This window comes from Liolophura sinensis, chromosome 12 (assembly GCF_032854445.1).
Source record: "Liolophura sinensis isolate JHLJ2023 chromosome 12, CUHK_Ljap_v2, whole genome shotgun sequence".
NCBI classification, from domain to species: domain Eukaryota; kingdom Metazoa; phylum Mollusca; class Polyplacophora; order Chitonida; family Chitonidae; genus Liolophura; species Liolophura sinensis.
Genome location: NC_088306.1, coordinates 3,418,402 through 3,443,271, shown reverse-complemented (window position 1 = coordinate 3,443,271; position 24,870 = coordinate 3,418,402). Strand labels below are relative to the sequence as shown.

Here is a 24,870-nt window from a genome sequence, read left to right as displayed (position 1 = left end):
GATATGCTCGCAGCATACTTAAACACCAAGTTTTTTATTTTAATGATCGTCAAATCCAAACATATGTAGCACATGTTCTGAAATGTGTCATTTACGTTTCTAAATTTAATTATACATGTGTACTATAAAAATAACTACTTGTATATTTCACTACAGACAATGGGGGTCGCCTATACCTATGTTACTTTAAGTGGAAACAGCTGAATTGTGGTTAATAAACATAACAGGATATAGCCTGACTCTCCTTGAAGAGCACTCAGTGACCTCAAGGTGACCTGTGTTCTAAGTGGTTCCCTGACTGACAGCTGCAGTCTGGGTGGAAGGTAAGCAGCTTCATATGTTAATGAGTACTCTGACCTCAACAGGCTAGTGTCAGAGTGACAGTTATCTCCCCTGGGAGTCGTGATAAATCTCCACCCAGCAAAGGTTGGGGTCCGTTAAACCCAATGAATAAGAAAACATGTAATAATTTTAATCCATTGGAGCTGAGGTCTGCTAAAGAGCTGTGTTTTTTTTTTTTTTTTCCAACTACAAATGTATAAATCAGAGCTTTGGAAATCCACTCAATTTCTTGGATGCTAAATGCAGAGTCAACATTTTTCTTCAGAAAAAGTTATGCACCTGGAACATTTTGTCTCAACAAGGTTTGCAAAAATCATGGATGCCGCTTATGCTAGGATTTCACTTAGATCATGTCTATTTAGTGCGTCCATCTCTCAATCAAGAACGATCTCATCTGAAAATATTCCAATATTCAGGTCTGCAAAAGAGCTTTCAAAAACATTTAATGCTGGCAGCAAATTTTATAGACAGTATACAAATATTCAACACATTGATCCTCTGAAGTGAGATTAAATTATCAAATGAACTGGTACATAATAAATCTTAAATTCTACCACTACTCATTGATTAAATAGAGCCTGAGTACACGCCCATAGCTTAACAGTGTCATGTACATGTACTAATGTCAAACGAATTTCCTTACGGCAATTAGCTAATGGACTTAATTACGTATCAGGTGATTTCAACGATCTGACAATCAGTAATACTGGACCAGAATGACCATGATCACTGGTCAATACTCTGCCTGGCCGGTCAAACCTGCTGCTCAGCCAACAAAGGGTCAGCTTACGGTCAGCCATTGATTTGCCTAGCCTGACCCAGGCAAAGATTAGAACTGTGGCCAGTGCCTGACAAAAGACTACTTTCGGCCCACGGCCATGCTATCCACACTAAAAACTGACCTCTAATATAAACACATTCATTTCAGCAGCTTCTGCAGCATGAGGATGGCCACAGAAATCAATACAGCCATCCCGACACATAAAGCTTCGCTACCTCTACAGGTATGTCAAAGGCTTTACTTATATTTTATTTAGAAATGAGGTGAGCGGGTAACAGATCCATCTCAACACTAACCTAGCAGGCTAGATAGGGACACGATATAGGTTTTATGTGCATCGAGTGTACATTCAAGAGTCTAAGAATCAATAAACACAAGAATACATGTAATTATTGACAAATCTGCTTATAGTGATGGAATCTGAAAGGAGGAAGTCCCAAACAAGGTTTGTTTACAGCATAAACCCTTTCTGGGGATCTGATTGACTACAGTGAGAATGTTTAAACCCAAGGAATTACACGAATTAATATCAACATTACATCCAGCAAATTCCTAATAACACATGTACATGTATAAATCTGATGGGTGATCAATAAAGTCAACAAAAGTGGAAAAGGAACTCTACAGTGAAAACAATGGTTATGGTTTTGTGGGAAATGAAGGATTTGTGCCAAAAATACACAAAAAAATCTACATGCCTTACTGAGGCATATTTCATATCTCTTACTGTATATACCCGTGCATTTTATGTATGTTTTCCATCATTGGGCGGAAATTTTTGGAAATGATATCATCTATATCAACTTCCTGGAAATGCTGTATCAGCTTAACGACCCTCCCCCCCTCCCCTTTGAATTTACCCCACCACACCCTAGAATTGTTTTGACAATCATCATTTACTTCACAACTGCAGGCTACAAGTCCTTGTTTCCGAGATTGACCCCTGGGGCGTTATGAAAACTGTAGTTTAAAGCCACTTTTCCCACCAAGAAGAAGCAGAAAACCTCTTATTTGTTTTGGACTTCGTGTGTCAGGATACATCCTCAACTGTAGATTTAGAAAAATAAACCAAGCATTACAGTGCCTGACAAAGGACTACTTTCCACCCACGGCAGTATGATTTAACACCTACCCTGAGGTGACATTAAACTCAACCCAAATAATTTGGCTGCTTAAAACTTGTGTGGGATAATGATATTCCAAAATCGCTACTAGAGGCTCTTATAATCGAAATAACTATACCATCATCTGTAATATAAATGACATTTAACCGGAAGGCAAACAATATTAACTGACATATGAAAAAGGACTTTGAATTAATTAACACGTAAAATTACTTCACAGTGGACCATAATGCACAGTTATTATACACGATTATGCAGGAATAAACGAGGAAATAGTTCCACATGAATTCACGTCAAATTGATATCAGACTCATTAGGCCCGGTGCATGATGTAAACACAACCATTATAGCCAGGGGATCCAGTGCACGGACTCATTCACATGCACTCCTCATTATAGGAAATTCACAACAAATTACCATGGAGGAGCTTGTCTATCACACATGGGAAATTGCCAATTCCATCTAAATTTTGATCTGTATTCAATTGGAAGATATTTTTTCTTTTATTGAAATACATTAGAAAGACATTTACAAAATACATAAACTGTTGATGTTAGAGTTTAAAAAAAAAAATTATTTCAACTAAATTTCAGATAACAGGGCTGATGTTTTTAGATAATTTCCAATTAGGAAAACCAATTCACTGGGCCTAAAGCAAATCAATGTAAATGCATTTTTCGCAGCTGAATCACAAGTGAGAAGATTTCAGCCTTGCATCTGCCACAGAGAGTTATGCCCCCTGAATCAGACACAACCAGTAAAAAGCATGCTAGAGTCTCCATCAAACACAGTCTTGTACAGCAGCCAAGGGGACTAACCCAGGGATTCACACAACTCTACAGTCTAATCATTCAACAAGATATGCTCAGTTCAACAAAATAAAATCCAGCAAAAGGGAAGAAAGTAGATGAGTTATTTGCAAATACAAGGTGATGGTTGTGTTGCATTTTATTATTTTGTGAACGTTTATGTAATTTGCATCTTAAGTTTGGCCAAAAATACACACAGACGACACGAAATCTCGACAGTTTATATTTTGCTACAAATTCCATGCCATGTTCCCTTTAGATCATAGAACATCATGACTTCAAACTGGACACAATTCATTCATCTGACTGTAAACAACACCACAAACACAGCTGCATTTGTTTATAATGAATGATGGCCACTACAAATGACATGGCATCCATTCCAACAATGAAGAGAGATAAGCAATGGACTTAAATGGACCATAACCCCTTAAACTGGACAATTCCTAAGATTTACATGTATATAAAAATACTTAAAAAATAATATATTCCACAGTTTTACACAACAATAAGAATTTCTCCACAAACTCTGCGTGTTGCTATTCACTTTTAGGGTCAGCAAAGCCATCAAGCCAGTCACAAACCACCAAATATGAAACACTGATGCCAGACTATATGTGTATACATGACAATGCTAAGCATAATGAGGGCAGGTGTCTCTAGACTTATTATTACAGTGAAACTTCCCACACCTGTAAAAACTAATATGTGTATCTAGAATAATATTAATAGGGGTTTCCAGTTCCACCAGTGTCAACTGCATGTTAATCAACTATATAGAATCCAAACAATCGTCACAACTTTGTGTCAGACTGTCCCCATTGTTGTGGACAGCTATTTGCAAAGGGAGATAATCACAATAGTTAGCATCAAACATAGCATCTGTCCATATGCCAGCTAGAGTAGTGTCCCCTTTAATAGGATCTCGCAGCGTTGGAGATTTATAGATTTACTCATCATTTTTTTGCTGGTAACAGTAACAGACACAAAGAATGAACAAAATTATGCTTAAAACATGAACATTATGATTATCCAATCACGCTAAAAGACCTAAAATTTCACTCACAAAAGGGCATTTTTAGAGGTAAACAAATGTCACAAAATATTACTTCTGCTGCTAAAACTTAAAATTTTCCGGTACAATATTATCCTATGTTCAAAGCAAACCGCAACGCACATTTCTGAAATCAATAGAGCTTCCAGAATAAGACAAAATGGGAAAGTTAGTCATGGACAAAATATATGGTCATTTAGGGCAGCTCAAGGGATTTTGAAGCAATTTAAATTTCTGGCCGTACAGTTTGGAACAACAGCAGACTAGAGTATTAGTCATACTTTTAACCATACACATTGAATCTCCCTTCAAAAATTGACCATTATTTATTTAGTTAGTTTGGGTATGGACATAAGAGCTAATTAAAGTGGAAATTAGCTCTTATTAGCTATATGGTAATTTAGGTATTAAAACGAAAAAAAGAATGATTTTAACAATTTCTTCCCTCTACCCCCTAAAGTACAACGTTACATTTAAATACACACATTATATGTGTTGAAATACATGGAACTGAAAATTTTAGTCACAGTGTGATATTCTGTTTTTGTTGTTATTTTTTGTTGTTAATTTTTTTGGTGTAACAATGCTTAGGCAATTTGACTTCTTATTTTACTGCATAATCCTTTTCTTTGGACATTCCTGAGCATGTTATTATTAAAAAACAAATAATAATAATAATTACTATTCTACGTAAGCTCCACTGATCCTTACCCAAAACAACATCTCTTACAGTGAACATAAATGACATGACGAGCTCACAGCATTCAAAGCGCTCGGCAAAACTGTCCAAAGCTAGTTTTATTGTGCCAGAGAAAACGTATGTTGAAGTAGGATAAAACAGAATAGCCTTTTCAGACCACATATAATTCATGTGGCATCACATCAATTTCTTGATAAGAGTTTAACATATCTGTTTGAGGTTCACCTTGATGTTTGTCATATCCTGTGAAATCGCCACTGATGAACCACCTTAGGGATCATTCCTCATGTGACAATTAGGTGCTCAAATCAATGTCAACGCCCTTCAGAAAATATGGCCTCAAAAACCTGCCTGGGAAAATAATTTCTTATGTGGAGTCTCTTGGTTAAAAACTATAATAATTTGAAGTATTTCTCAACGCAGTTCTACGTTGCTTTTCATTTGTGGCACATATTTTTGACTTTAAGCCTTATTTAAGCCACTTTAAGCCACTGTAACCATCTTACCCACAAAGCTAGCAAGGTAACAGTGTCAGAGAAGATATATTAAACATACATGTATACACCACTGATTGAGGCTGGTTCTCATGACCCCTAAAGTCAAAAAATAAACTTTCACAGTTGTTGTAACTCCACATTTGTTTTACTAATTCATGAACCACATGTATTATTTCTGAAAATAAATCCTACATGGTATAATGTACACAGCAATTTAACACTAGTTATACAAGAAGCATTGGAGTAACTGAGCAATAGCCAAATGTCAAGAGTTACTTCCCTTGAACCACATAACGTTTGTAGCCACACGCAGCCTTGTACATTACACATATATATGTTGGCTAAAAGACTCATCAGAATCTACTTTTCCAAAGAGACACACAATAAAAAAAAAATTTAAAAAAATGCAATTTCAATGCAATTCTTGGAATTTGCTCAGTGTAAATGTAAATTGTGTCTATATTTGGGGGACAATTTTCAATACAAACAAGCACAGAAAGTCTCGTCAATTCTCATGAAGCACACAAGTGGTCATAAACAACATCCTGACCCCATACAATGATGAAAAAGTATTACTCTGCACAAACTACAGCCAATGTTGTGAGCACATTTATCTGTGGTCAAGACTGACAATTAGGGTAGCGTGTACCGTTACTGAACCAGCATTCCTGCATATATATGTATGCAGTTAATCAACTGTACAATACACTCACAAAAAGTATGATTCTATCTGCTTACAACATAGGGTAATTACAATGTACATGATACGCAAGCTTAATTATAAGTTTATGGTATGTATATATAAATGTACATATACCATATATGGTATGGCTATATAAAAAAAAAACACAATGTCAAACAACTGCAAAGGCCTTGAAGTCATCTGGTCCTCACCTCTTCCCAATCCCCGCAACTCAGACAATAAAGCCATCTGAAATCTGAGCATAAACTTGTTACCTCAGTCGTGGTATTACATTGATCTTGTTACCTAATTACCAATTTTACCAATATTTCATCCCAATTGCCTGAGATAAACCAACACTTCCCTGTATCTCCCACAGTGACAATACTAAATGACAAGTTTACTGCGGAGAAGGACAGCTTCTGAGGTGACACAGGTTATCTCCATGACAACCGCTAAACTTAGAGGTGATGAAACCCTGTATAGCCTGTACAAGTACTCCTCACCTGTCTTCAATCCTCACTCTCGAGCACGTGGCGCAATGTGCAGTCAAGCATGTCCTCTTGCAGACATGCAGGTGTTAGTTACCCAACAAAGAACGGCACAGGTTGATGTTGGAGCCTTAAGGCCATCTTTTGTCTGTTTTGCTCTTTTGTCTGTTTTGCTCTTTTGTCTTCCTTGTTATGATTTTTCTCAAAACTGATGAAGTCGTTAATGGTTACAATGTACATATGTGCTTGTTTACTGTTAGCTGTGTAAAGTACCTAAACAATAGTTGTACAGGTAGACTAACATCTATCGAAATCTTGTCAAGCTTCTAGAAAGTCAATAATAATTTTTCACTTTTTTTTTGTTTCCTGTTACAATCTTCTCTGAATCATACGAACGAACGATTAGGAAATGATGCTACATGAAGGCAATATTTCAGACAGTTTATTATATTGGTGACCAGTCCTGTCATCTAGGTATATTATTTATTTATTTACATGTATTTTATTTTTTACAGTTTCCTTAAAATAACTCTGAAATAAAGCGATAATATTCCTTATGAATTAGTTTTCAAGTACGATAATTATGCTCAAATGATGCGAGTGTTGTCTGAAAGTACAGCACATTTGTGGCTATACGCTGCACATCAGCATCAGTGATGTGATGTATTTGTACAGGAACCCACCAGTCAAAAGTGGTAAGGACAGAACATTGTTGCTTCTGTTGTAATCCTTCGAAACGTACAAAAGCAGGTTTAAATCGCTGTAATTTTTTGTGCAATTTAGGACAGCAATTCAGAATATCTCAATCTTTAAAATTTTCCCTTGATTTGAAGACAATGGTGTTTTGACAATGATATACATGCAGTTCTTTATAGCAGGGGTAGGGTTTGAACCTGTGGCATCCTTAGTCAAGCCTTAACAGATTTTAACCTGCAATATTTATGGTTTTAAAATTTGAATGTTATAATGCAACTTTCTTTAGGAATCTTGTTACCAATTTTGAATGGTAATATATGTGCAAGATGAGTCTTGCCTTGCAAAACGCAAAACACACCAAGAATTCGATTGTATTTCTGTTGGCTGATTTTTTTCTAAAAACCCTCAAAAAATCCTGAATGTCCATATATTCTATATTAATGTCTTCAGGCAACAGTAGGACAACAGCCTTCATGTTACACAGTGACAACATCACTATATTAGCCAAGGTTTACATAATGTAATTCTTCAACTTTTTTGCAGGTTTGCAAGCTCTTTATTCAAGAATATTCCAAGGGAATATTCCTGCATTGCCTGTTAAAATTAGCCTTTTTGTGAAGCCCTGAAATTGGCCAATCCAACAAATGTAGTTTTGTCTCCAAAATCAACTTCAAATATCTAGATAAATTGCACTGAAAGTTGCTCTTTCATATGCGAAAATGTTGAGGAAACCAGGGAGGATGTTAGCGTGTACCTAACAAGACTGTGGTTGACACACACTGTCATGTTGTCTGCACTAGCCAGGAAAACCACAAGCCTATCCCCTGATATTTCTGAGGATATCACAGTAGTGGGCTAAAAAAGTGATCAACAGCTTGTTATTAAGAGAATGACTTGTTACGTATGGTAGTCAAAAACTGACTCCCTGCATGAACGATTATTAGTTTAACCAGACACTGATAAAATAGTAATAATAACGAACCCCTCGAACCATCTAGAATCAGTGATTAAGGAATTCCCATCAGGACTCAATTTGCCACAAAACCATCTCCTGTTGAGTTATTGCAAGCCCGTTAAGGTCACTTCACATGAGGCCCAACCGCTACTGAGTGCAAAACGATCACGGTTTACATAACCAGCAAAATCTCCATGCGGAAAAACAGCACATAACATGATCCTGTTACAAAACCATCCTGTGACATGATCTGTCAGTGTAGTGTGAACATTTAGGTGTACGATAATAGCATGCTCCAATTTAAATATTTTACTTGTATTTACAGATTTTTTTTGCAGGTGTTTTCTGAAACTACTCAATGTTATCACAATCTCTAACTTCCCAGATTTCTGAACAACTTCCAAACCACAATACTCTTTTTGTCCCAAATTTACAAATGTCAATCACGAGAATGTATGAAAAAGCACTATTATTCAGCCTACAGATGTGTTTTTAGGTTGTGCAATACTGATGCCATGTTTAAATTTCCGAAAAAAGAAAAACACAATTGTTTCCTTGCATAAACATCAACATGTACACAATATCTGAAATTAGGGTCCAAACTGAAGTCCAGTTATTACATTTTTCACATTCATGTTTTTTATTTATTATTTCTCTACGATCAATTCGGAACTTTAGAAGATTTACTGTAACATGGGACATCCTGCAAATATGACGGCCACATGGTTTGTATTAACACATGGACCACATTTAACACACTTCATTACCGTCTAGATCTCTCCTGAGCAAGGAAACTAAAACATGCGCACAGTGTTGATGTGTGTACATCAGATGATGCCACTGTTAACCTCACCGGTATGGTAAATAAGGTGTCCATAAAAAAACAATATCAAACTTGTAACACCACAGGGTGAGGCATCTTATACATATATGTACACAGCTACATTCTAATGTTACAGCTACAATCATTGTTTCTACAGCCTTAATCATGCTCTTTTAACAGATAAAAACAGCACACAAGCTTCAGTGCTACAGCTTTTGGCTCTGGACATTACAGCTTCAATGATTTTTACAGTGTCACAGACCTTTCCAGCTGACCACTGTAACAGCATGCAGCTTCTGACCATTACAGCTTCGAAATCCGTCCTGCAACAAGGAGGCACATTACACGTACATGCACCCTAATGATTCCTTCGTCATCATATGACTGAAAAATTGTTGAGTACCACGTTAAATCCCAAGCACTCACTCACTCGATGATTTTTGCAGTGTCATAGACCTTTCCAGCTGACCACTGTAACAGCGTACAGCTTCTGATCATTACAGCTCCAATGATTTTTACAGTGTCACAGACCTTTCCAGCTGACCACTGTAACAGCGTACAGCTTCTGATCATTACAGCTCCAATGATTTTTACAGTGACACAGACCTTCCCAGCTGACCACTGTAACAGCATACAGCTTCTGACCATTACAGCTTCATTGATTTTTACAGTGTCAAAGACCTTTCCAGCTGACCACTGTAACAGCGTACAGCTTCTGACCATTACAGCTCCAATGATTTTTACAGTGTCACAGACCTTTCCAGCTGACCACTGTCACAGCATACAGCTTCTGACCATTACAGCTCCAATGATTTTTACAGTGTCATAGATCTTTCCAGCTGACCACTGTAACAGCATACAGCTTCTGACCATTACAGCTCCAATGATTTTTACAGTGTCACAGACCATTCCAGCTGACCACTGTAACAGCATACAGCTTCTGACCATTACAGCTCCAATGATTTTTACAGTGTCACAGACCTTTCCAGCTGACCACTGTAACAGCATACAGCTTCTGACCATTACAGCTCCAATGATTTTTACAGTGTCACAGATCTTTCCAGCTGACCACTGAAACAGCATACAACTTCTGACCATTACAGCTCCAATGATTTTTACAGTGTCACAGACCTTTCCAGCTGACCACTGAAACAGCGTACAGCTTCTGACCATTACAGCTCCAATGATTTTTACAGTGTCACACACCTTTCCAGCTGACCACTGTAACAGCGTACAGCTTCTGACCATTACAGCTCCAATGATTTTTACAGTGTCACAGACCTTTCTAGCTGACCACTGTAACAGCATACAGCTTCTGACCATTACAGCTCCAATGATTTTTACAATGTCAAAGACCTTTCCAGCTGACCACTGTAACAGCGTACAGCTTCTGACCATTACAGCGCCAATGATTTTACAGTGTCACAGACCTTTCCAGCTGACCACTGTAACAGCATACAGCTTCTGACCATTACAGCTTCGATGATTTTTACAGTGTCATAGATCTTTCCAGCTGACCACTGAAACAGCATACAGCTTCTGACCATTACAGCTCCAATGATTTTTACAGTGTCACAGACCTTCCCAGCTGACCACTGTAACAGCATACAGCTTCTGACCATTACAGCTCCAATGATTTTTACAATGTCGCAGACCTTTCCAGCTGACCACTATAACAGAGTACAGCTTCAGACCATTACAGCTTTAATGATTTTTACAGTGTCACACACCTTTCCAGCTGACCACTGTAACAGCGTACAGCTTCTGACCATTACAGCTCCAATGATTTTTACAATGTCGCAGACCTTTCCAGCTGACCACTATAACAGAGTACAGCTTCAGACCATTACAGCTTTAATGATTTTTACAGCTTTCCCACATAAACATAGTAACAGCATACAGTGTAAGGCTCTGTTACAGCTGCAGTCACATTTACAGCCACCTGTACTTTTACAGCTACATGTACATAAATAATGACATACAGGTTTAGACTATGTTAATTCAATTCCTAGAGAAAGGGAATATTCAACAAATGAAGACAGAAGTATAACCATTATTCCACTTAAATACATGTGGGTGCTGAAGAGAATAAAACAAAGCTACATGTCTGCATGTGCGTGCAACAGTTACATCCTTCCTTGGATGACCATATCATAGCTGACTTACCGATTTCTGTTGGTAGCAGGGACATGAGCTGGGTTCATATTGTACGGCTGGTAGCCTGGGTACAGGTAATACTGCTGTACGTTGATGACGGCAGGGGAGGGTGACCCACAGGGCGACATGGGTGCAGATGGGGGTGGGGAGCATGAGCTCCAACCGCCACTACCGTGACCATTGCTACCATGGCCACCGCTTCCATGTCCGCCACTGCCATATCCACTACTGCTGTGTGGTCTCATCGTGGTCAGTACCTGTCCACAACTCGTCGACTACTGGCCCTTCAGGTACTTTACAGGTGTGTGGTAGTGACCAGTGACACAGCTTAACCCTAACGTCTGTAATTATCAATGATCAACTCTAATAGGCTACCAAATGTTGTTAGCCTGGTCTGCTAGAGTAAGACACAAAACACGTACATCTAGGTAAAGGGCCTAACTTGAGTGCAGCCACACCACAGATCCTATATCTTAACACCTTCCCAGGTAGACAATCACTGAAGACTGCACTTCGACAGATCTCACCTGCTGTTTTCTCATTAATGCTACGAACACGAAACAAGGTGTTTGTTTCCAGGTCCCAGAACCTGCCCAGTCTTTAAAGTACATAGAGGTTCAAGTCGTTTCACAAATCGCATGTAACTGTTTCAGAAGTAACAAAAGGCTGATGTCACAACTCTTGTCTTCATTGGGTCCTCGTCGGAAGCCTTAATCCTGGGAAGCGCATTTACCGCTGCTCATACAACTGTTAACAAAATAGCTAATGTTACCGTACACGCTATGACTAAGTCTTGCAAGGAACACTTTTTCAACTTCAATTCAATGTCATCATTTGTCCCCTGCCATATGTCCATGTAGGCACATTAAATCCTCAGGCAACTGTTGTAACAGGTTCAGAAGCTAGCACAGATATATAGCCAGGTACCCTACCAGGTGAACATGTAAGCACTTCTTAGGTGATCTGGCAGCACACGATGTGTAAGGTAGTGGGACATACCACAGATCTGACACAGATTAACATCAGTAAAGAGTTTAACACGAGGAGAACAGGCCAGTATCGGTCACACGCCTGACGTCAGGATCATCTGTGGGTCGTGCTTCCTCGTTATCCTTGTACCTGAAAACTGACTGGTACAGGTAAGTTATACCTGGACAGGTAACCCATGAGGCAGTAAGACCTGAGCACATGGACAGGGGATCAGAGAGACCAGGCCTGTATTAAAAATCTGGGCATCACTACACACAGTGTAGACTCTAGAGTAAATGGATACTGGTCAACGACCAACTGACCACTAAAATATAATCTCACAACTTCCCCTAAACACACACACTCACAGAACAAGAGAGCTGGATACCACATCCAACCAGATTTAGCCAGTTTACAGCTCGGACATCTCCTTGTTTCGTTGACTGTTCAATTGTCAGACGACCCAGCAAGCCTGTGGAGCAAGGTAACCCAGAATGTAATTCATCTGACAGAGTTGACAGGAGACAAAAGCCTGCCTCGCATCACTGAGCGTGACTGAATAAGTCAGATTCGCACAAGCCAGCGTTGTTTTGTGACACGGATGAAAACTAAAGAAGACACCACGCAGGAAAAATGGAATGAAGTCAGATTCAGGCTTCACTGATCACAACCGCGACTTGTCCACGTTCCTTCTTTCTTTTTTTTTTTTTATTCAGAGCTGATTAGAAAACATTTCTTCTGACTGAGCAACTAGCAAACAGAGTATCGCCATCACACCTCAAGCACGCTGAGTTTTCCCTGTTTTAGTTGTATTTCTAAACAATAACCCACTGGAGATGTGACTTTTTCCTCCTGTGTCTGACTTGACACTGAATTAAAACCTTGGCGTCAAAACAAACGTGGTGGGCAATCAGTTTGTCCAGCCCTCAGTTAGAGACAGTGTGAATCATGTGGGTCTCCGGGAGGGAAATCTGTTTGCTCAGTGCAGAGTATGTGTACATATATACTTAACTACACATGTTCTCCCAAAGTAAAAAAACTGGGTCACGGCATGTCACTGGGTCCATGTGACAGGCCAGTCGGGAGCTGTGTTGTGAAGTGGCAAGGGCAGATAACTCTCAGCAAACTAACTTAACACTGACCTTTTGGGAGATCAGACGTGCATATACTCATGTCCTATCAAGACAGCTGTTCAGGAATAGCCACCAGATGAAGATTTTCTCAGCGCTTGAACATGAGGGCAAAGTCTTGAAACTGATCACAAAATAATAGACATGGAATTTTTAATATCCATAGAAAGAAGTAGACTATAAATAAAAAAAAATAAAAACGTTCAAAAGTCCCAAGTGTTTCCTAGGGGTTTTGCTGTCATGGTACGGGCAACACCAATAAGATATGTACATGTACACCAATGCCAACTTGCCTTGCCAACGATCTAATTTCTATCATGTTTCATCAGCTCAAATCTGTGCACTTTTAAGGCCTGCTGTTAGACAACATAGCCTGAGCCAACAACCACTGGCTGCGACACTATTTTTTCTTCAGAACTTACATTATGTTGCCATAGTAACTACTTTCACCATATGGAAAGCTCACCTAGATATGAATGGGAGAATTTGTACAGATGACACACTTCCTGACGTTATTTTTCCTTCCCACGACCGCACCCGTTAGAACCAGTAATACACTAGTTTTGAATGTCCTGTAACACCTAAAATAGGGTTCATCTGGTGGGCGAGGGACAAAAAAATCAATGTTTGTGTCCGTACCTGAGAATTGGTAACAAACAGGAATAACCCTGATGACTGCTGTGGCAATACTAGCTGCAGCTGATGAGATAAAATGTGTGACTATCTACACTCCTAAGAAAAAAAAATTAAAAAAAAAAAAAAAAACACAGAAAAAATGGCAGATTTCAATTCAAATGTTATCTTTAGCAAATACAAGGACATCACCGTGCTCAAGTCTACAAAGTGCATGTGTATATCACGTATTTATGCCTGTCACTTAGGATGTTTTCATGAACTTTATACATGTACATCTCTCAGGTTGTTATGAAAGCTGAGAATAAAGAGACGAAAAAAAAATGTGTAATATGTACCAATTAAAGTTCTTGCGTATATGTCTTACCTAATGTAAAGTACATAACAAAATAAATAAACATAAAACCATTAGCATAACGACACCTGCAAACTGCATATCAAACTCATACATGTAAATATGTAATTACTGCAAGGTAAAATTCAATGATTTTTCTTCTCCCATGCATGCATGCAGACGATTGCTTATGTGGATGTTTGGATTGAAGGTATTTTTAATCGTTAACAGAAAGCTGTCTCTCTAATTATGTACATGACAGTAAATATCAACTGACTGACTCACTATTTCCCTGTACACATACACGTACACACCTGCACGAGTTAGAGACAAAATTACATGCGGCAGACATGTAAACATGAAAGCCTTTGTTTACAGCCAGGTAATGTACTCCTGCATCGGGTAGACATACAGGTAGACCTACAGTTTCTGCTTTCACTACCTGCGCATGTGCACAAACAAGTGCAAAATCGCAAATGCTTTGACACCTCTTGGTGTCATCTTACAGTCAGGGTCCGTCATTCAGTGCAAATCATGTTAATTTATTTCAAAGAACGACCAGCTGATAGAATGACAAGCTTACAAGCAAACTGTCTGACAGAACCACCGCTGACAGGCTGACAGAACAATCAGATAACTGAACGACCAGCTGAGAGAACGACTGGCTGACAGAACAACTGGCTAACAGAATGACCAGCTGATAAAATGATCGGCTGACTGAACAACCTGCTGAATGAATGACTGGCTCACAGAAAGAACGGCTCAGAGGCTGACAGAATGACCGGCTAACAGAAAGATTGGTTGACAGAATGACCAGCTGACAGAATGATCGACTGACTGAACAACCCACTGACTGAATGACTGGTTCACAGAAAGAACGGCTAACAGAACGACCAGCTGACAGAATGATCGGCTGACTGAACAACCCGCTGACTGGCTGACAGAATGACTGGCAGACAGAATGACCGGCTAACAGAATGACCAGCTGACAGAATGATCGGGTGACTGAACAACCCGCTGACTGAATGACTGGTTCACAGAAAGACTGGCTGCCAGGCTGACAGAATGACCGGCTAACAGGACGATTGACTGACAGAATGACCAGCTAACAGAACGACTGGCTGACTGAACAACCAGCTTACAACCAACTGACAGACAAAACGGCCAACCGACAGAATGACAGATATAGAGAATGCCTATCCCGGATAATAATTCACAGCTTTTGCAAAAGTACCAGGAGGCTCAAAATTGTTACGCAAAAATGCAAAAAAACAGAGACCTGTGACTTTCATGTGAACTTTTTACACCTAACTTTTACTTAATCTAGGTCATGTACCTTTAACAAACACTTCACCAAAATCAAACACACGAACTTCCACTCCTCATTATTATTCCTTAACCCCATTGTTCAAACAAGGAAAGAGAGGTGTGTATATCTGAAAAGTACACATCTTGGCAAATTAATTCCCCCGGCCAAAAAATTTGGGTGGTTGATGTGACCAAAAAAACGGTTACAGGTTTTAAGCCTTGAATAACCGATCATTCAGTTCACCACGATGCAAAAACGAACCAATCATTCGCGCAAATTGGTTGTGAACAACCTTGTGTGGGTAACTATCGTATACCCGTTGAGCGCTACGCAGTTCAAGCAGTGCATTTATGGGAACTTTCTGGGGGGCCAGATCAGCGTAACGGATTTATCAGTCTGCACAACTACAATCCACATAACCAATGTGCAAACGATCGTTTCGTTCACGCCAAATTTTGTGGCCTGATTCCCCTATTAGAACATTTGGGACTGTAAAATGGAAAACAGACCAATGGAAATGGGGCCAAATATCAGTCCCTGGAGCTTAACAGATTATGCCATGTTACAGAACAACTAAGGATTGCCGACCACTTTGCATTGAATAAAATGCTTATATTTTCCATGTTCAAACTAGACTGGCCTGTTGGGTGGGGAAGGGGGGGAAGGAAGAATTTTTTTCCAAATAAGTATACCCTAATCCATGTCCATGTAAACCAAACTTACAAGCTTGGATCGCTACATGAAAGTTTGTGCGTTACATTGAACACCCATGGCACAGAACTACATTTTACAAATTTACAGAGCCTGGATTTGATCTCATGACTTCACAGCTAAATGTTGCTGTCAAAAAGTGTTTATGAACCAATACTGCTGTACACACTGGAAGCATCAGACTGAAAATACAAGTGTTAGAAAAACGACAACCAAAAATCAGAGCGAAATGGAAAAATAATGAATTGGGGGTGGGTGGGGGGGGGGGGGGGGGTAGATTCTTAAGGGGACCGTCCGCATGAAAACATTTCTTTTCCTTTCAAGGAAGAACAGATTCAGATTACTACATGTATATATTACATTTGCACAAATGAAGCTGTTCTTTGTTATCCCATCATGAGCATAAAAAAAAAAATTTCAACAAAAATGTACCAGACCTCAATCTTGTTAATGTAGCAGAACAAAAATGGGATAACTGGCCAAATAGCTACACACGCAGGACCCTCAAACATCCACCATGCAGGTTAGAACAGTAATGTCAATGTTAATGTAAATGTAAAATGCCTGGTCAGCATGTTTAGTTTCAAACTCACCGACTCATCGTGCCGTCTGAACAAGTCTGATGCAGTATAAATAAAGTTGTTTACCGTTGATGATCTTGCTTACCCAGACACACATGTAGATATTTTCTGCAGTATACATGCACATCTACTCTTGAACTCCAGTCCTTGATTCACTATTTTTACCTCTTGAATTCAATGTCAAGCTGAGCATTTTAAAGATCACAGGTCAGGCAACTGAACATGGAGATTTAGCATGGTAAAATAGTATCACGTGTCAAAGGTCACTCAAAGCATTACCGTGTTTCACCTAAAGTTTGGTATGTAAAAATACACCTTCAGAAGCACATAAAGGCCTTAAAATTATATTTCTCATGCCAAGATTCCAGTTTTTCTGGTAACAAACTAATCCTATTTTGCCAAAAACTTTTAAGTGGCCCACTAAGGTGCAGGAATAAATGAGTATCAAGCTGTATCGGCCACTGGACATATCCTAAACTTTAGGTGAAATATGGTACAAGTCTTGATGCAGCAAATTTGGCGCTGTAGACAGCTAGCTCACCTGGAGTTACACAGTTCAGGTACCTGAAGGACAACGGTTATTTTAAACCACACACAGAAAACATTAACAGTTAAATTGCGATGTATTTGTGGAACTGAATGCCTCGTTCAAGGTTAAAAGAAAACAAGCCTGAATATAACGTGGATGTAAACCAAGGGTATTTCAGGAATCAAAGAGAAACTTGATTTAAGAACTGAAATGTATCACCTTGTTTACAGATAATACAATTACAGGTGAAGCTAGTCAGGTTAAACATCATGTGCTTCATTAGAAACTACAATTACCCACTGCCTGCCACTTTTCTAAATGAAAAATAATGAGTATAATAACAATAATAATAATAATAATAAAAAATGAGCAGGTAGCCACCTACTATGATAAAAACTCCTGTGTGACTTCACGGAATTCTTTGTGACATACAGGTATGCACGCACTTGGATCACTCTGACCTACATGTAATGATAGGAAAGCATACCTTGACATAGGTGTACAGGTAGTACCAACCACATGTAATGATAGGAAGCATACCTTGACATAGGTGTACAGGTAGTACCAACCACATGTAATGATAGGAAGCATACCTTGACATGGGTGTACAGGTAGTACCACTCACATGTAATGATAGGAAGCATACCTTGACATAGGTGTACAGGTAGTACCAACCACATGTAATGATAGGAAGCATACCTTGACATAGGTGTACAGGTAGTACCAACCACATGTAATGATAGGAAAGCATACCTTGACATAGATGTACAGGTAGTACCAACCACATGTAATGATAGGAAGCATACCTTGACATAGGTGTACAGGTAGTACCAACCACATGTAATGATAGGAGGCATACCTTGACATGGGTGTACAGGTAGTACCAACCACATGTAATGATAGGAGGCATACCTTGACATAGGTGTACAGGTAGTACCAACCACATGTAATGATAGGAAGCATACCTTGACATGGGTGTACAGGTAGTACCAACCACATGTAATGATAGGAAGCATACCTTGACATGGGTGTACAGGTAGTACCAACCACATGTAATGATAGGAAGCATACCTTGACATAGGTGTACAGGTAGTACCAACCACATGTAATGATAGGAAGCATACCTTGACATGGGTGTACAGGTAGTACCAACCACATGTAATGATAGGAGGCATACCTTGACATAGGTATACAGGTAGTACCAACCACATGTAATGATAGGAAGCATACCTTGACATACATGTAGGTGTACAGGTAGTACGACCCAGAATACATTTATTTATTTGATTGGAGCTTTACACTTTACTCAAGGATATTTCACTTATATGAAGGTGACCAGCGTAAGACCGGAGAGGTAGCCAGCGTAAGTTGGACTTGAACTCACAAATCGCATTAGTGACAGCCCCACTGTGCTGCGCTGGCACACAAACCACTCTGCTACGGAGGACTGTCCCAGATTACAGATTCAGCCTATAATCAATAATCAGTATCAGATCAACGGTGTTATTAATGGTGAGAAAAATGGGGCCTTTCAGTCTGATAGATACATTATGTACTTGCTTCTTCATGCATTTGTAACCGGAACATTTGATGGAAAAAGGTTGATAATGGCCTTCAAAGAAGCAACCGTGGTCCAAACAGAGCAGTGATTAAAACAAGACGAGAGGTGAGAGGTCAGAAGAATGCCTACGTGTGCCACCATACACCCTAACAATTTGTTCAATGTTCATGAAGGTTTTATAGTTACAGGTAATATGATCAGTTTTAAACACTAAAGCGAAAAACCTAAACCAAAACCAACCCTTTTAAATGAGTAACACAGATCTTCTTTCAAGTCAGCTTATTTTGGGAGAAGAATAAACTGGGATAAAAATTGCCTTTTCACAGTGAGAAGCCTAACAATTAAGACATCCGTCTCTCCGGTAATCCGCTTCATGTCACGTAGACGCTGTTCAGGCGTGTGAGTTCTGATACAAGACATGTGGATGTGGTAAGAAGACCTGGAAGTGATGGTGGATCAAGCCGGATTGAGCCACATGTGGGAAGAACCTTCTGGAGCATGTTTACATTTATCTGTAACGCCCTGAGCTTGTGTCCCTTCACGAGTCTGCTGCGTCAAATGTGATCCAACATGTGTGTTCAACCTGTTGCGTCGTCTACTAAACTCCTCATAACCGTATTCCTATAGGCCCTTATGCTTCAGATGCATGTACTTGTACATCCCTGAGCTTTCAATTTTACGTCTATTTATTTACATTATTGCACGTTGTTTAACGCAACATTCAGGAATTTTCCACTTTAATCTACAACGGTGGTCAGATTTACTGGTGGAGGTATCCAAAGTGAACAGGGTAATTAAACCACCAACCTTTGGCAAGTTAAAGACAAACTTTCCTAACATAACGTTGACATATCCACACGGTAACGGATGAGAGACATGTGGTCTTTAATGAATGTTAGACTGCACAAATGGCCAAGCGCTTCTTGTCATCAAACTACAGCTTGGGAATCTGCAAATCCGTGGTCCAAGGCCGGATTTGAACCCTAAATGTCACTTCATGCAGCAACTGAAAAGTAGGCAAAGTTAATCAACAGCCCACGCCCTTCTTTCGGCTTATCATTTAATTTATGCATGTACACTCATGCAGAGATTTCATATTCTTCTGATACAAGTATATCTGTGGGATAAAACATTAAACATTGTTAAGTACATGTCCCTTCTTCACTGGGATGTTTGTGCATGACCAAATGACCAAATATCTTGTCTGCCTGCCAGACTTAATGCTGAATCAAAGTAACTGTGTAACTTTGAGGTATTATAACCCAGAATATTTCACCCATCCAAAACAATATGATTAAGAGCACCTTGTCACTGTCAGTCATTCTTATGAAAATCTAAATTACAGGTATGAGGACTTCAGAGTCGCTGGGAAACACTTTTTGGTTTCCCAACAATTTCTGCTATGGGAACCAATTTATCCGTAATAATTTTAGTATCAATGGCATTTCATCAAATAAATTTTGGTGTCTGATGTTTCTTGCAGATATAGTTTTCACTTACTGGGTTAAGTATAATCACCATAATCCCTAACTTTTTTGTTTAAAACGTATGAACTGTCAGTGAATGATTGAGGTATCTGGTGTTATCGCCAATTAACTAGAATGTTGTCAGGAAATGTGTCCCTGAGGTCAAAGGGACAAGTTTAGAACTGCACCTCACGTTTGCAAACATGGCTGACGAGACTCGAACAATCGGATTATTCCGCTTCCTCTTCGAATGCTTGCACTTTTACACGAAATTTCACCTGAAAGAGCAATTAATAAATTGTGCTTACATATGCAAGGATAGGAAGGTCAGGATGTTTTCTTTTTGACATAATTTTCAAGTACAGGTTACTTTATGTTATGTCACGAAGAAATGTTTATTCAAGCATGGAGGTGTTGAAGACTAACAACCCATTAACAAGGAACTTTTCCTCTACAGGTTTTCACCATGCTTTATACTCTAAAAACTTCTTGTGACCAAATGTTCCCAAGAAGCTTGCAGCTTGACCTTGGTTTTAGTCTTACAAGATTCAAAACTGAATTATATTTAAAAACTAAAAACTAAAAAAGTTGTCGCTTTTATTCTTCACTGATATGTTCCTCAGTGTGTACTTAAAGATAAATTCATGCTCTTCAACAAAAATGTACAGCGTAAGTAGTTTACCATCAGGGCGTCATTCATGTGTCCACTCTACCACAATACAGCACGACTCCAGACCAGCTCTCTTTCCGCAGGGAATCTATATTGACGGAACGTGTGGACAGTAGCATTGTTGTGAGCTGGGTAATTGTACAAATGTCAACAGTTCTTACCTTTGAGAAAAACCACTAGAAATTCTCAATGGCTAAGAGAGTAAACACTTATGCAGTAACACAAGTTCAGGGTTCCATTCTATCACGATCATTCGTATTTCATCATTACACGCTTTCAAGTCATCTGTAATCTTATGGTTTACAATCAACTACAATATCCTTTCTAGTTCAAAAGCAGTCCCAAGAAGTTGATCTTGTTGAAATTTTTCTTTTGGAGCTTGCTCATCCAAACTTACGAGCATCAATGGTAATTTCAGAACTCTCATGTACACTGTACTTCATATTAAAATGTCTTGTTTCACAGAGTACATGTACATATAAAGTATACCACAACCTTTCTGTTCTCACGACTGAGAGTTTGAGAATTTCTACGTAAATACAAAACTAGGAAAATCTGTGCATGTAGGGTTATTCTTATCTTCATCAACAGAAGACTCCACTAGACAAGTAGCCAGCTACCTGGCGGCAAATAAAATGAACTACAATAAAAGTTTTGGTAAAAGCAGACAGCTTAAAATTATAACAAAATAATTTTACTGAAGAAGCAGGATGCAGTTATCTGGTAACCACCTTCTAATAAACCCCCATGGTATGAAATGTACCGCCGTCTTTTTTTCCATACAGCAAAATAATTGAGAGACCTGTCATATCACACTGACACCCATAAGAATGAATAACAACAACAATTTCTTCCTTACCACACTCACTATATTGTGAACACTCTTAAATGCCATTTACATACTTGTGCATCAGGTACAGTACTAAAGAACATTGATGAAATGAACCAGTTGCCAATTTCAATGCATTTCATGCTTGTAGCTACATGCACATGCATAAAGGACTCTCCACTGTACTACACATATTGAAGACAATCAGTCTGTGGTGACTTTAAACACTACTCCTATCTCACATTTTTTCTTTCCATGTCCCTCTAATGCTTTTCCAATTCCATGAAAACTTCCCACGCCCAGTCACATGCTTGCCCAACAGGGACAGTACCAAAGGGCCTTAAAGACATGGAGTGTTAATTTCAAAGCAGTTTATACTTATACATGTAGTTAAATAAGACTTTCTGGGGCCTCCGTGGCTCAGTCGGTTAGCGCGCTAGCGCAGCGTAATGACCCAGAAGCCTCTCGCCAATGCAGTCGCTATGAGTTCAAGTCCAGCTCATGCTGGCTTCCTCTCCGGTCGCAAGTGGGAAGGTCTGTCGACAACCTGCGGATGGTTGTGGGTTTTCCCCCAGACTTTGCCCGTTTCCTCCCACCATAATGCTGGCCACCGTTGTATAAGTGAAATATTCTTGAATACGGCGTAAAACACCAATCAAATAAATAAATAAATAAACATAAGACTTTCTGTCATATTAACACTCCAGTTGTCACTTTCAGAACTACTCTAGTGTCAATCAGGATTTAGTCACTGACATCTATACCATTCATCAGTACCATGTTTTAGTGCTTTTTTTTTCTTTTCTGAATCCATCCGAGTCTCCTATCACACCCAACACCCTCTATACTACAGTAAGACATACATGTGCACTCAGCGCCAAAACACTGCAGCAATCTGCTTTCTGACAATGATGACTGCAGATGTTCAACAAACTGAACGGTATTGACTCCCAATTGAAGGGTGAAGTGAGAACACCCGCAGTCAAATGGTGCTTTGGTAAGAGAGAACAAGTTACAAGTACATGTAAATCATGTGTCACCAATATGTTGTATTTTTACAACTTAGCATACAATATTACAACACAGCATCTAGAGTTCTCTTCAGAATCGCATATGACCTAAATGATCATTAACTTCATTCATGACTATCTGCCCAGTTTTCCTGATTCCGAGAGTTCTACGGGTCTTAGAAATCTGTTTTGCGGTTTGCTTTTGAGGGTGATATGATGATATTCCACCGGAAACTTGTAAGTTTCAGCACCAAAATTTAATGTTTTGTGACATTTATTTGTCTCTAAAAACCCACCTTTGTGTGCAAAATTTTAGGTCATTTAGGGTGATGGAATATACAAATATATCCTTGATTATCAAGATTTAAGGAGTGGCATAAAAGGAAGGATTTGTACAGGTGTGTGTCTACTTTTCACACCTGTATAAATTTTGTTCATCATAAGGAAAGATTTTAATATCAGAATGAAACATATATCTATTTTTTTAAAAATTGGCAACTTGAAACAGGCTCCAATACAATTTGACAGTTTGAGTAGTAGGAGTGCTAAATGCTTGGTTTTCTACAGCCCGAGACATCTCCCAGACATCACTGAGGTCACAAATGAACACGTGCTTGAGATGCTTAATAAGATAAAGAACATAAGTAACTACTGGAGTCAGTAAACATGATTTACACACGAAGTTGTATGTGCAGGTGGTGCTGTTGATTTCATAATGGGAATAAGTTTTCAGTAACATTCCTAGGGGAATGGGTGAACAGTGAATAATGTACTAATATGTTATTATTAATTTGATGGCAGTCTCATGGGAAGACGAAAGAACGGGTGCCAGAGGAACACCCCAACCTTGGCAAGTTACTGACAAACTGATATGCACATTATGTGATATTCCTGGTAGAGGAGGACCACAGGCAGTGAAAACAGGAGAATCTTGACATAACCTGCCCATGGCTAGCTCTGAACCTAGATATCATTGCAAATCATTTTGTCAATAATCATGTGTCACTAAAACTAAAAAGACAAGCACCTTTACCCACTTGGCCATGACCCATTCCCACTGCACAAAAATCAGGGAAAAACAAAACAACAGCTTAATATATAGATAAAATGTCTATGCTACATATTCAATATACAAACTACATATCTACACGTATGGGTCAATCTGACCTAGACAGAAAACTTCGCACAATAATCTCTTCTCTATCAGGATTTGCACAAATAATGTCATGTATGGCAAACGGTTCCAGATTTGTCATTGTGGTTTTTCTATGTTCCGGAAATACATGTAGGTAGAGTATGACAACACACATTGACATTAACTCTGGTAATATGCGCACAAAGAGAGAACTACATGTATACTGTGCAAAAAGCTAAGGAAGTGTTGCAGTTTCATATCTAACACTGTGATTCTAAAATGGCTCTGCATGTTCACAAAGTGCAGATAAAGGTTTATTATTAAACTTGCTCGTTGAATCAAGAAGTAATGATACCACCTGTGTACTCGGGTTTTAATATGCAAATTACTTTTCAAACGTGTGAGTACTTTTGTTTCTTTTCACTTTCTTTTTCTATTTTCTATGAGAGTAGACAAAAATTTGTCCCTGTTTGTACAATACAGCCGGCTGGGAAAAAGATGTCTACTTGCATGTACACTTAGTCTTAACCTCGTTTCTACATATATGTATTACAGGTGAGGTGCTTTTAGCGGTGTGTGTTTACAAAGGCATGGTGATTCATTCTAAACGCATGCAGCGCAGGCTGCAGTGCATGCACGCAAACAAATATGCAGTTGAAAGTGTTGTGGTTCTTTATTGTGCATTGCAGTTAACAAAGTTTGTAACATACAAACACACTTATACAATATACAGGAGGAACGCAAACACGTGTACATCCACTTGTTCAGTTTGGTGGTGTGATAACACCTGCATCAGCACGTGTTATTATACTATTTCCACAACTACTGACCACCACAATTCAAAGCATGGCAACTTCCTGCCTACAGGACAGATCGTCTTGCTTTTTGAAAG

At 39.0% G+C, this 24,870-nt stretch overlaps 1 protein-coding gene across 2 annotated transcripts in view; it reads right to left on the bottom strand.

Annotated features, from left to right (window-relative positions):
• Positions 1-24,870, bottom strand: part of LOC135479195 (TSC22 domain family protein 1-like) — a 92,969-nt gene that overhangs the window by 43,515 nt on the left and 24,584 nt on the right. Inside the window, exon 2 of one of the 2 annotated variants that reach the window (XM_064758981.1) lies at positions 19,114-20,612. The exons of the other annotated variant lie outside the window; for it this stretch is intronic. Within the exon in view, the coding sequence (XP_064615051.1) occupies positions 20,609-20,612 (4 nt within the window). The 3' untranslated portion in view covers positions 19,114-20,608. Of the gene's footprint in view, positions 1-19,113; positions 20,613-24,870 lie in introns of those variants that run through there. 2 annotated transcript variants of the gene reach the window in all.